The 13108-nt window shown below is 46.2% G+C and overlaps 1 protein-coding gene across 1 annotated transcript in view; it reads left to right on the top strand.

Moving 5' to 3' along the window:
* Nucleotides 1–13108, top strand: part of SPEF2 (sperm flagellar 2) — a gene marked incomplete at its 5' end in the record, with an annotated part of 550273 nt that overhangs the window by 519311 nt on the left and 17854 nt on the right. Inside the window, one exon of the mRNA XM_030191922.1 lies at nt 11458–11622. Coding sequence (XP_030047782.1) covers nt 11458–11622 — 165 coding nt within the window. The remainder of the gene's footprint in view (nt 1–11457; nt 11623–13108) is intronic.

The following is a 13108-nucleotide window of genomic DNA, read 5'->3' on the forward strand; positions in this document are numbered from 1 at the left end:
CTACAGGTTTGAGTACACCTCAAGAGGGGTAACATCAAGATTAAGGCCCAAGGGGTTGGGTAATATAAAGGGAATTCCATATGCCCAGAAATATACCACCTAAAAATGAAGTTTTCTGTCTGGCATAATATCTGCTAGCAACCCATAAGAGCAAAACTCCCCCTCTCGTTTAATAGCTTGCCACCTTCTGGAATAGATGATGACACGCTTGACGAGTTTTGTGTCACCCCTCTCCAGAGGGGGTGACAAGTGGGGAATGTATAATTATACTGCAGCAAGAGACCCTCACTGGATCCACCGGAAGGGTGGAAGGCCAGATTTTAGGACTCAGGCTGTAAAAATACCAGCTAGGTTTAAAAATCTATGACTGGCTGCGCAAGGACTTGCTTTTCCTGTAAGTTAATATGTGTCCCCGCTTGGGATCCATCCACTGGAATAGTGGTGGGTCAATTTACATACCTTAAATAGCTAAAACAACTGAAAAAGTACTGACTGGGCCAAACAACAAGAAAGTGATTTAATATTTGAGAATCTGCAAAAAGCAGGTCTGAACAATGAGTCCTGACACAAACTGGTACAACTGTCACTTTAAATCAGATGAACAAAATGGAGTCTATTAGTTTTGTATAGAAGGCTACAGAGGTTATACAGAGTTCTTAAGATGGTGTGAAAAGTATTGCGACACAGACAGATGTGGAACTGTTATCTCAACGCTTCCCAAAACATGCTGATAAGACTGTGTGGGAAAGTATCATCTCAGAAATTGAGAGCTAGGTACCTCACCATAGACTTCTATGGAGAGGTTTGTGTATAAAAGAGGGGACAAATTGCCATAGCTTTGGAATTTTTCCCCAACGCTTCTGTCAGACGGCAGGGCTCTGTCCGGTTCTACCCAGAATCTGTCTGCTGATTGTACCTGATTAAAGTCTGATGTCTGTATTCGTACCACCTTGAAGACTTGTCTTTGGGTAAGAAATAAAATGTATCTATCTATTTAAACCTTTCTCTGTCTTTATTCTATCTTCTCTTTACCTTACATTTAGCTTACAAGGCACATCACATACACTCAGTCTCTGGAGAAACTTAGACAGATTTTTAATAGGCATTATCTGGGAACATAAATGGCTCAGAGTATACCTAGATCCAGGAAGACTGAAAGCAGTAGTTATGGGAATTAGAATTCGATTACAGCCCCTAATGCAAACCCAGAACAGACCTCCTTGTGATTGGGTGACAATGAAGGTGGGAGAAATCATACAGAACCTGTTATGTGAAGTAGGTATCTTTAGTCCCCCGTGTGATCTGGAGTCAGAAAGAGGTCCAAGAGGGGGAAATTAAAACACTACCCTTCTCCATCGAGAATAATGACCATTCAACCCTACTCTCTGCTTCCTATGTTTTAACCAGCTCTTAATCCATAATAATACATTGCCTCCGATCCCATGGCTCTCCAGTTTCCTTTTGAGTCTTTATAGATGTCATTGTCCTGCATCACCAGGGGTCATGCACTTTCCAGGACTGCATGATTTGGGTTCACTGCCACAGAAGGTTGTTGAGCACTGCTCTAATTGTATTTACAGTTTTTTAATGGTGGTTTAAGTAAACAGTTTCCCAGTTAAATCCTATCAGATTCTCCTGCTCACTCAGGCACACTTTCAATTTTCTCACTTAGAATTCCTTTTTAAGCTTTTTGGAGAACTCCTGTCTTCCTTACCCACGGCTGAGGCAGTGGCGTAGCCAGACCTGACATTTTGGGTGGGACTGAAGCTAATATGGGTGGGCACTATGTATATAGGTATGAGTAGCACTAAATGATGGATTTCTAAGTAGTCTGCCCAACAGCTGCCCTGCATCAATATAAACCACATATATACTTAATAGAAAACAGATATTTGTAATACAGTTACATTATCCCATATCTTAAACTTGACCAGACATAAGTCTGCAATAATGGCAAACATCTCAATACTCATGACAGGATCCTGCAATATAATTACAGCAATAGCATATATCCTTCAAACTTTACTTTATAACAAATGCCTGATTAAGTAAACTTTGAAGTCTTTTTCACTTCCTCTAGCTCTCTACTCTATCTCCCTTCTGATGCTGACAAAATAAAATGACCACGGTTTGGTACATTCAACTTTACATTATATATGCCTTATTAAGCTGTATTAATCAAACATTTAAAATTTGGTAAATATACCTTTGAAGACTTCTTCCTTTTCTACCTACTATGGAATTTGTTGCATATAGAACATAGCTAGAATGTTTCCTCTTATAGCTTTCCATAGGAAAAATGTATCTAAATTCGGGTAGCACCTCAATAATAGCAACACAAAATCCCTTCACCTCCAGGTGAAGTAACAGAAAATCCTGCAAAGACGCTTCTTACAGCCAGATGCACTAACTCCACGGAAAAAGCCCTTCCCTTAGCGAATCGGTAGAAAACGGGCATGCATGAAGGAAATCGCATGCAAATGAGCTGCTCGATTTTAGCTCATTTGCACGCAATTTCCTTCCTAAGGAGGGGAAGCCAGTCGGCCAGCTGAGCATGCGCAGAGCAGCCAAGCGTTATGCTGGCTGCTCTGCGCATGCCAAAGACGGCTTCATACACGCAGACAAGCTGCGTGTATAATAGCCGTCAATAAATTGCCGGGCATTTTGTGCAGCAGAGGAAGAGAGCGGGAGAGAAAATTGGGGATCGGGATGTGCGAGGACGCCCAAATCAAAACTATTTGGATGTCCCTTTCGATTATGCCCCTCCAGGTCTCTCTCAGCCAATCACAGCGCGTTTAGCTGACAGAAGTCGACATATCAAACTATTATACAAAATCCAACTCACCTTAAATTTTTTCAATGTCTTACATCATCCACTTCCAACATATATGTTCACAATCAGTCATACTCCTACAACTCGGGCATTCGGCACACCCTCAGACGTATCAACCCCCGCCCCCTTCAATACCACACTACAAGCCGTATCTTCGATAGAATTGGATTTATTTTGGCCGCAGCCAGGAACATCAAAATTGTTACAACTTAAACAAATTACATTACATCTTCTACTAATCATTATGCCAGCATGCATTTCTACCCGGGTACACAGCTTCTACACGTAGTTGCATATTCTGGGCCACAGGCCAAGCCGTACCAAGCCCCTGTGGCCCCCTGTGCTGTTTTCCAAGCACCCGATGTCACTTGGTGTCTCCCGTTGAAGGAGGCACCTACCACATTTACAAAATGACGTTCTAGGCCTCCCGGCCGCCCAAGCCAGGAGACAAGCTGTATACACGTTGTTTCCTTATAACAAGGCTGCTCACATGCAAGCCTACCATTTGCATCAACTTGATAATTTTCCACACAACTCTTTCTGCAGCAGTAGTTACCCCAAACTTGTAACTGTTATGTGTCAAGCTGCTGTGTGTACCCATTGCTGGCTGTGCGTAAACATTGTAGTCTAACGCCACAGGCCACGGCAATGACACCTCGTTTGCCGTGGTCCCCCACCCCTCCTGGCTGCGGTCATGCCCTAACGCTATGGCTTGTATCTATTCGCAAGTCATGTGGGATCGTATGACTTTTAATGCACACAAGAATGCCTGAAGCCTCCCTCCCTTACCTATACCCTGTTATGGCTACTCTATCGCCCTGGCTCCTCTATCACCCTGACAACCCAGGCTCTCACTGTTCGGTCTCACTGCTGCCCTTCTATGCGCCCACCGCCTTTCCCTGTGCCCAATGTACATACAAGATCCGGGAAATTATAGACCGGTGAGTCTGACGTCGGTGCCGGGCAAGATGGTGGAGGCTATTATTAAGAATAAAATTGCAGAGCATATACAAAAACATGGACTGATGAGACAAAGTCAGCACGGATTTAGTGAAGGGAAGTCTTGCCTCACCAATCTAATGCATTTTTTTGAGGGGGTAAGCAAACATGTGGACAATGGGGAGCCGGTTGATATTGTATATCTGGATTTTCAGAAGGCGTTTGACAAAGTGCCGCACGAAAGACTCCTGAAGAAATTGCAGAGTCATGGAATCGGAGGTAGGGTATTATTATGGATTAAGAACTGGTTGAAAGATAGGAAGCAGAGAGTAGGATTGCGTGGCCAGTATTCTCAGTGGAGGAGGGTAGTTAGTGGGGTCCCGCAGGGGTCTGTGCTGGGTCCGTTGCTTTTTAATGTATTTATAAATGACCTAGAGATGGGAATAACTAGTGAGGTAATTAAACTCGCCGATGACACAAAATTATTCAGGGTCGTCAAGTCGCAGGAGGAATGTGAACGATTACAGGAGGACCTTGCGAGACTGGGAGAATGGGCGTGCAAGTGGCAGATGAAGTTCAATGTTGACAAGTGCAAAGTGATGCATGTGGGTAAGAGGAACCCGAATTATAGCTACGTCTTGCAAGGTTCCGCGTTAGGAGTTACGGATCAAGAAAGAGATCTGGGTGTCGTCGTCGATGATACGTTGAAACCTTCTGCTCAGTGTGCTGCTGCGGCTAGGAAAGCGAATAGAATGTTGGGTGTTATTAGGAAGGGTATGGAGTCCAGGTGTGCGGATGTTATAATGCCGTTGTATCGCTCCATGGTGCGACCGCACCTGGAGTATTGTGTTCAGTACTGGTCTCCATATCTCAAAAAAGATATAGTAGAATTGGAAAGGTACAGCGAAGGGCGACGAAAATGATAGTGGGGATGGGACGACTTTCCTATGAAGAGAGGCTGAGAAGGCTAGGGCTTTTCAGCTTGGAGAAGAGACGGCTGAGGGGAGATATGATAGAAGTGTATAAAATAATGAGTGGAATGGATTGGGTGGATGTGAAGCGACTGTTCACGCTATCCAAAAATACTAGGACTAGAGGGCATGAATTGAAGCTACAGTGTGGTAAATTTAAAACGAATCGGAGAAACTTTTTCTTCACCCAACGTGTAATTAGACTCTGGAATTCGTTGCCGGAGAACGTGGTACGGGCGGTTAGCTTGACGGAGTTTAAAAAGGGGTTAGATAGATTCCTAAAGGACAAGTCCATAGACCGCTATTAAATGGACTTGGAAAAATTCCGCATTTTTAGGTATAACTTGTCTGGAATGTTTTTACGTTTGGGGAGCGTGCCAGGTGCCCTTGACCTGGATTGGCCACTGTCGGTGACAGGATGCTGGGCTAGATGGACCTTTGGTCTTTCCCAGTATGGCACTACTTATGTACTTATGTACTTATGTAAGTGATGAGTGACCGCATATCCAAATCCGCTGCAGCTCATTCTGGATATGGATACCTGTAATAGAATATAATGGGAAGCGACATGTTAGCACAGTGCAAGCAACCATTATCACTTTGCTGTGGATGCCTTAATGGGTCCAATGTACCGCTTGTATACACTAGATGGGTCTGATGTAGCGCTTATATACATTAGGTCGCCATCGGCCCAGTCTTTTGATGGCCTCTATGGACACTCCTAGCGCTGCCACTGCCGTAGCTGCCCTAATCCTAAATGAGTGGGTACTGTACATAGTGTATGAATCAGCAGGCTGGTCTTTGGTCTTTGTTTTAAGTCAGCTTAAAGGTTCAGGACAGGGCATGTCTGTTCCGATCCATTTTGATTTGTGAATAAGTAGGTCAATTGCCGCGGCTGTAATGGCCGCGTCACATATTAAGAGGGACATGCCATGGTGGGCATGCTTGTACGTAGCCACCAACTCACTGACTCGCAGAGCACCATGCAAAGCTAATGAGAATGCGCATTTGACTCGACGGCCCTCAAACTCAGTGTCACTTATCTCCTCTAATGATGCAAAGAGATGGCCCATTTCCCTGCCGGTACTGGGTTTTCTTTTACCTGGGTAGGGTACTCCCGGCCTGCCCCATCCTTTCATCAGTCTCGTGACAACAAATGACCTAGATGGATTTTGGACAGCCACCGCTTTGGCGAGAAAACTGATGGCTGCGAACATGATTGAGACCTGGTTTCTGCTAATTCCCTTCATACATGCCGGGGGCCGAGAATATATCAGTACCACCCTTCTCTTCTAAGTGTTGACTATATGTGCGGTTGTGTATCTTGTCCGCGAGATATCTGTTAACTATCGCAGCATCGGGTCCCATTTCCGGGTCTGCGCTCTAAAAACGAGAAAGAGCATCCACTATAACCATTCTCCCTGCCTGGTATATGTTTAGCTGTAATCACTGCGGAACTATCTGTCTGCACACATAACTTGTGGGAAGTGCATGGCGGACAACTACTGCCATATTGTCTGAGGGAATTACAATTGACTTGTGAGATATGCCAGGTCCCCCCAGGAAACATGATATCCTACGTGGTCCCTGCTGAAACCCGAGCTTGCTGCGCACCACGCTCCCTGGAAGTAAATCTGCCGCATCTGTAAAGAAAATGCAGGGCTTCCGTGAGAGTGGGTGAATCGTGCCAAAATGAAATCCCATGGGCCAAGAACCTGCTAAATCTCGCTTGATGTCCTGTGTACGTCTGAGATGAAAATGCGCTTTGTTTGTTCCCGATGTTGCTAAAGCTATTGGGAATCACCCTTATTGCGAAGCCTACTGGACCCAGGAGTTCCTGTACCTGCTTCAGCCTTGCTTTTTTACAGTGCCACCTCGTATTCGCCGCTCTGGCAAGCTTATCAATTTTGTCAGCCGGCAGTCTGGAACATCTAGTTCCAATTCAATACCTATAATGTAAGGATTCGCCGTGGATCTACTGTTTTTTCAACGGCTAATGGGATGTCCAATTTCTGTGCCAAGTGGATAAAGACCTGTAACACATCCGTCCACTCTTGTGATTCCCGGTCTTTGAACAGAAAGTCCTCCAGATGAGGACCAGAGACCTAGCGGGGGCTAGTTGCTCCACTACCCCATGCACAAACATGCTAAGCTCTTTGAAGTATGCGCACTAGATGTGGCCACACATGGGGACACATTTATCGCAATAAAACCTCTCCTGGAACCTGACACCTAACAAGGGAAAGGGCTGTGGGTGTAAAGGCAAGGTGCGAAAAGCCGAATCTCCGTCCACCTTAGCCCAATGTGCCTAGTTGCCTTGCCGCCGAATTATTTGAATGGCATTGTCTACAGATGTATATTGTACTGTACAGCTGCTATGGTCAATGTAGTCATTTACTGATGTTCCTATGTGGCGGGACAAATTACGACTGGGCCTACCTTTCCCCAGCTCCTTCCTTGGTATTATGCCTAGCGGAGACACTGTTGTTGCCTTGAAGGGCGGGTCCTCAAACAGCCCCGCTATGCAGCCTAGCAATAGTTCTTTGGTAATCTTGCCTGCAGCTATCTGTCGATGCATGTGAATCGAGGATGCATTGTTGGGGTAGTGTTGTCACTGTGGTGTTGTCCTCTAATATGGAATCATGCAACCTGATTGGAAACCTGTGGTGATGCACCCGTTCTGTCAGGGTAACGGGCTAACCTTGAAGCTTGATGGCTTCCGGACCCTGTCCTGAGTTAATAGGTTGCTTTCTCCTGTCTCATAAGCTTGATGGGGGGAGCGCTAGCTCCCTCAGTACCCTGTCCCATGTTACTAGATTGCTGTTCCCTGTCTCTGGGGAGCCTGCCTTGCCCTGCAGCATGCCTGCCCGCACGGGCGTGTCGGGTGCTAGGTGCAATGTCCGCTGCCTCTGTCCTGCCTTTGTCCTGACGGCATTGCCTGACAGGACTACCACTGGTGCTGACCCGATATGAATGGATTGTCTGCACTGCTTTCTTGTAAATTTAATATCTTACTTAAGCCATGCCCGTCCCCTAAATATCTCATGCGCTTTTAAAATTATATTCCATATCCCACACCAAGTCCGGGCCCCTTTCCGTTTCCTTCACTATAGTGAGTGTCCTGAGTATGTGAACAGCTGAGTGTCCTAAGTATGTGAACAGCCTCCGACCAGCCCATGAAGGACCCGAATATCTTGGGCTTCTTATCTGTTACGCTATCCCTGCCTACGGTACCCTCCTCATGCAACTCCCACACAAGGAGGGAGAAGATATCGATCCACCTGTATTGTGAGAACGGTACCTAATGCATCGCTCCTGTGATTAAGTACTCCCACATCTTGACTGGTCCCCTGTGCACCGACCGGTGCCACAACCACATTCTGTCCTGCCATATTGGGCTCCGTTACCCGTTCTTATCGTCCCATACTGCATATCTAGTTATGTCATGCGTCTGCGCTGGAAGGAGTGTGGTGCTGTCATTAGACTTACCCCTTGCCGGTACTGGCGGTAGCCCCGCAACTATGGAGGTGGAGTCTGCGGTGCTGCTACCTCCCTTGCAGGCCCCCGCACCGTCTGTGCTTGTGGTGTAGGTCCACTGTGACTTCTAAGGTCTGGGGCCACAGCACTCCGCGTCTTAGCTGGCGGAGTTTTGGTGGGCCGCTTGGCTGGCCTTGCTGGTGCATATGTCTCCTTCGCACACTACAATGACATTACTGCAATGGAGAGACTAAAAGAATAGACAATTTAAAGCAAAATGACCTCATAATAACTGATTGTGGTGACGCCGGCTTCCCCAATCGCTGCGTGCATCCTATGGTGCCTGTGTAAACTGTACCCTCCTTGCTCACAGCTACATATCCGACTGCGTGCTGCCTGCGCAGTGCGCCCTTCCTTAAATGGCTGGCCTAAAGCCCCACGGGCGATGGCTGTTACATTCAAATTTGGCCTGGTAGTCAAAACGGCTGCCGTATGCAAAATGGGCCGCTAAAATTAAATGGCCAGGCCCCTGTAAATCCGGCAAATAAATCAGTAAGACTGGTGGTCCTTCTATCAAAATGGCCACCGTTTTCAAATTAGCTGCTTTAGTCCACGTGGCCGCTCTAGTCAAAATGGCCGCTAAGTGCACATGGCCCTCTAGGACTAACACTGTTGTACCAACCCTTCCCCCCGTGGACCTGGTCCTAACGGCAGCTGAGAGTAGCATACTGTAACCGATATGTTTGTCCGATGCCCCTAAGTACTGTGTCCCGCTATGCTGGCACCAAACGGTATGATATCAATTGTTCCAACCTATGCCGTGTGTCAAAGACACAAATGCGTGCGGTATCCAAGGTGGCCGCTGCGGTTAAATTTGTATTTGGAATGTCCATTCTAGTGAATTTTAGCGCCATAAAACTGGCTGCCTTTTCGAAATTTTACTGCTAGTCAGAATGGGCGGTGTATTGAAAGTGGCCACCGTTTTTACAATCGGCACTCATGCAAATGGCCACCCTATCAAAATTCACCGCTGCCGTACGTGCCTCTGTAGGTTAATGGCCGACTGTATGGGCGGGCAATTACAACGCGTAGCGAAGCGCATGTCCCGCCAATTTGGGACTCCCCCTAAGTGGCCCGCAAGAGAAGACCCTGACTAGCGAGGATCGCAATGTGGACGTTTCTGCAAAAACCCGCATCTCAAATATCGCATGGCAGGCCAATCATACAGACATGGCGCCGGTAAGTAACGTTTAGGATGAAGCGTAGTCGACCGAGTAGAAAACACAGCATGGCCGTAGTGCTGCGTGACATGGGCAGCTTATACAACATGGGCAACTTATACCGCACTAAATTTTACCGAATTAGATAACACGGCGTGGCAGACCACAATGGGGCTTGTATAGCTCTGCGTGGCCTGGGCGGCTTATACAGCATGAGCGATTTATACTGCACTCATTTTTGCCGCATTACATCGAAAATCTGGTGTGGCCGGCCATAACGGGGCTTAAGGTCCGTCGCCGTAATGGCATGGACGGCTTATACCGCATTAATTTATCGAATTTGATAACACGGCGTGGCCAGCCACAACGGGGCTCAAAGGTCCATTGCCGTATAGCGCGTAACTGTCGGCCAAGTATTATTGGCCGGCCATCACCGCATCTTAACATGCAGTGTGCCGCTGAGGCAGGAGAAGAGCAAAAATGACGTACCATTAAAGATGTTTTCGTCTCCCTGAGATCGTTTGCGTTTGGATCAGTGCTGTGCACAAGGTCTTCCAAGTCGTGCCTCAGTGCCGTGCTATGCACTAGGTCTGCCGGATCAACCGAAATGGGCCTAGACACGTGTGCCTGTAGAACAATCAATGGCCATAACGGGTTTTAAGGTCCGTCGCCGTATTGGCATGGACAGCTTATAACGCATTAATTTTTCAAATTAGATAACCCGGCGTGGCCAGCCACAACGGGGCTCGAAGGTCCGTTGCCGTATAGTGCGTAACTGTCGGCCAATTATTAGTGGCCGGCCATCATCGCATCTTAACGTGCGGTGTGCCGCTGAGGCAGGAGAAGAGCAAAAATGACGTACCATTAAAGGTGTTTTCGTCTCCCTGAGATCGTTTGCGCCTCGGTTCAGTACTGTGCACAAGGTCTTCCTAGTCTTGCCTCAGTGCCGTGCTATGCACTGCAGATTGTGAGCACTGCATGGCCGGCCAAAAATGGCAACCGCGCTGTGGCAAACCCATCTGCCATGTGCCATGGGCAGCGTATATGGGACTCTAGCCTAGTGCACGTAATGCCGTGAGATAGGCAGCTAACCCGAGATGGCCGGCCATCCTGGAAAAACTAAATGGGGGTCGGCAGGAGAAAGCTAAAATGCCTTGCAGCTGCACAAAGTTTTAAATGTCTACATACCGTAAAATTTGTTCTCAATTTGCTGGAATATCGTGCTCTGCTGTAAGAGCTTCTTTGGCTGTACTCTGCACAAGCTCTGCCCAGGGCAGACACAAAACATGTGCCTGTAAAAATTTCAGGAGCTGCTGCCCAGGGTTGCTCTTCTCCTGCTTCCAAATTCAAAAGGACTTCCTGTGCAGTTCACATTCCTCTCTCCTCCTCCCTTGCTCCTCCCCTTTTTTCCTGCCCCCTCCCCTTGCTACCCCTTGTTTCCCTCCCACTACTACCTCTGCTCTCTAGCTAGGCCCTCCCTGTACCCTCCCCCACACTTCTGTCTTTGCTGGCCTTCAGCCCGGTTGTGGTCGGCCCCCCTTTAATGGGTGTGCCTGGTTCTTTCTTATCCATATTCCTAGTTATACCTGTTGCATCATTCTTTAATTTGTAGTTAGGATTGCCAGCTAGATCCAGATTCGCCTGACTGGGTTGATCCAGTCCTAGCTTTACCCCATTGTGGTTCTGATTTCCCCATTGGATTCTCTAAGAAAAGCCAGACTACAAGTCCCTGCATTCATTAGGGTAAGCCCAGGACTGAATCAATCCTGTCAGATGAATCTAGAGCTAGTTGGCAACCCTTTTTGTAGTACTACCATAAGCTTTAACAAGCAAATGATTTTTCTAAAGTCTCTTAAATTGCTTTGTGTCTACAGTTGTTCTTATATTTATGGGAAGCTGGTTCCACAATAATGGTCCAGCAATTGAAAATTTTATTGTAAACTGTCTGAATTACTGAAATATTGGCTTCTAATATATTTTTTTCTTTATTCTTTCTCCTATTGATAATATTCATCAGTCAAATGAACAACTTTCAGAAATAGATAATGACATCCTGGATAGACTCTACACAGGAAAAGTCACTCGTCCTGCTTTACTCAAAGTTTTTATGTATGGAACAAAAATATATGCAGAAAAACATAGATTTTCCTCTGTGTGTAAGGAAGAAACCAATTTTGAAGAGGTACGTCACACTACCTAAAGAAAATCCAGACCTCTGCTCTAGTTGCCTGATTATTGTTGTAATAGCACTGTAAACCAAAGTTCATCATTGATCCTCAGGGTGCATCTTCTTTGTTCTAAGGGTGAGAGGGTAATTTAATTTCAGTGTTATTATAAGCCTCTCTGCTGAGATGTTATTTTCTTGAAGTACCCCTGGCAAGACAATTACTTTAGAACTAAACGACTTTGAAGAACAATCTGTACTGCAGCTGAGAACATTTATGCTATCTTGAAGCAAGAAAGAATTATGTCATCAGAGCCTGTCTACTTTTCCCTTACTGTGCCAATACATATTAACATAATAACATAGTTGATGACAAGAGATAAAGACCTGAACGGTTCATCCAGTCTGCCCAACAGTCACACTCATTATCAATTCATGATTAAACCAGTAATGAATGTGGTATAAAATGCTTGATCTTGGTCTTTCTTTGCCATTTTTGGGACATTGACCAAAGAAGTCCATCCGGCACTGTCCTTACTTTCCAACTACTGGAGTTGCTGTTGAAGTCCTCTCCAGCCTATCCCAATCTGTCTTGCCATATACAGGACACAGACTATGAGTTAAATCGCATCAACATTCATCAGGAGTAGACTCTAACTCATAGGGGCCCTTGTACTGAAGCTTTGTGGGGGTCTTTTACGAAGCGGTGGTAAGCCCAACATGGGCTTACCGCTTGATAATCTGGAGCTACCACCAGGCTACTGCAGCAGCCCGGTGGTAGATCCAACCCCCAGCGCGCACCACTTCCGGCACTACGAAAATATTTTATTTTTGTAATTCCAGTGTTTACCTGGTGGTAATCGGGCAGTGTGCAGGTTAGAATGGAAGCCCTTACTGCCACCTCAGTGGGTGGCGGTCAGTGATCCCCCTCCCCCCCATGAAATGGCCGTATGGCAAGTAGTTCACTTGCCGCATGGCCATTTCTTTTCTTTTTAAAACACAGCCTTTTACCCGTTGTGGTAAAAGGGGGCCTCAGCATGCGTCAAAAACACTTGCTGATGCCAGCGCAGGCCCCCTTTTACCACAGCTTGGTAAAAGGACCCCAGCATGCAGTAATGGAATTAGTGTGCATTAAATGCTACACATCCTATTTTATACCTACGGGCCACATGGCACAGTACACGCTAATGTCCATTAGCACACACTAAACTTTAGTAAAAGGGTCCCTTAGTTTCCAACTCTTCTTTAATGCAAGCAAACAGGCGCTTGGAGTCCTTTTGCTAAGAAATGGCCTTAGCAAACTCTTATGCGAGTCTTTCCCACACACTAAGGACATTTTACTGCAGCAATGAAAAGGGGCAATTTTCTATTTTTTCAATATTTGGCCTGTACTAATGTTAGATTAGATCACAGCCATGAGATAACGGCTCCCGCGTTAACCTGAGCTAACTTGACATACCTCCTCAAAAAAAAAAGTGTAATCCACTAAGAAATATGGATTAAG

This window comes from Microcaecilia unicolor, chromosome 2 (assembly GCF_901765095.1).
Source record: "Microcaecilia unicolor chromosome 2, aMicUni1.1, whole genome shotgun sequence".
NCBI classification, from domain to species: domain Eukaryota; kingdom Metazoa; phylum Chordata; class Amphibia; order Gymnophiona; family Siphonopidae; genus Microcaecilia; species Microcaecilia unicolor.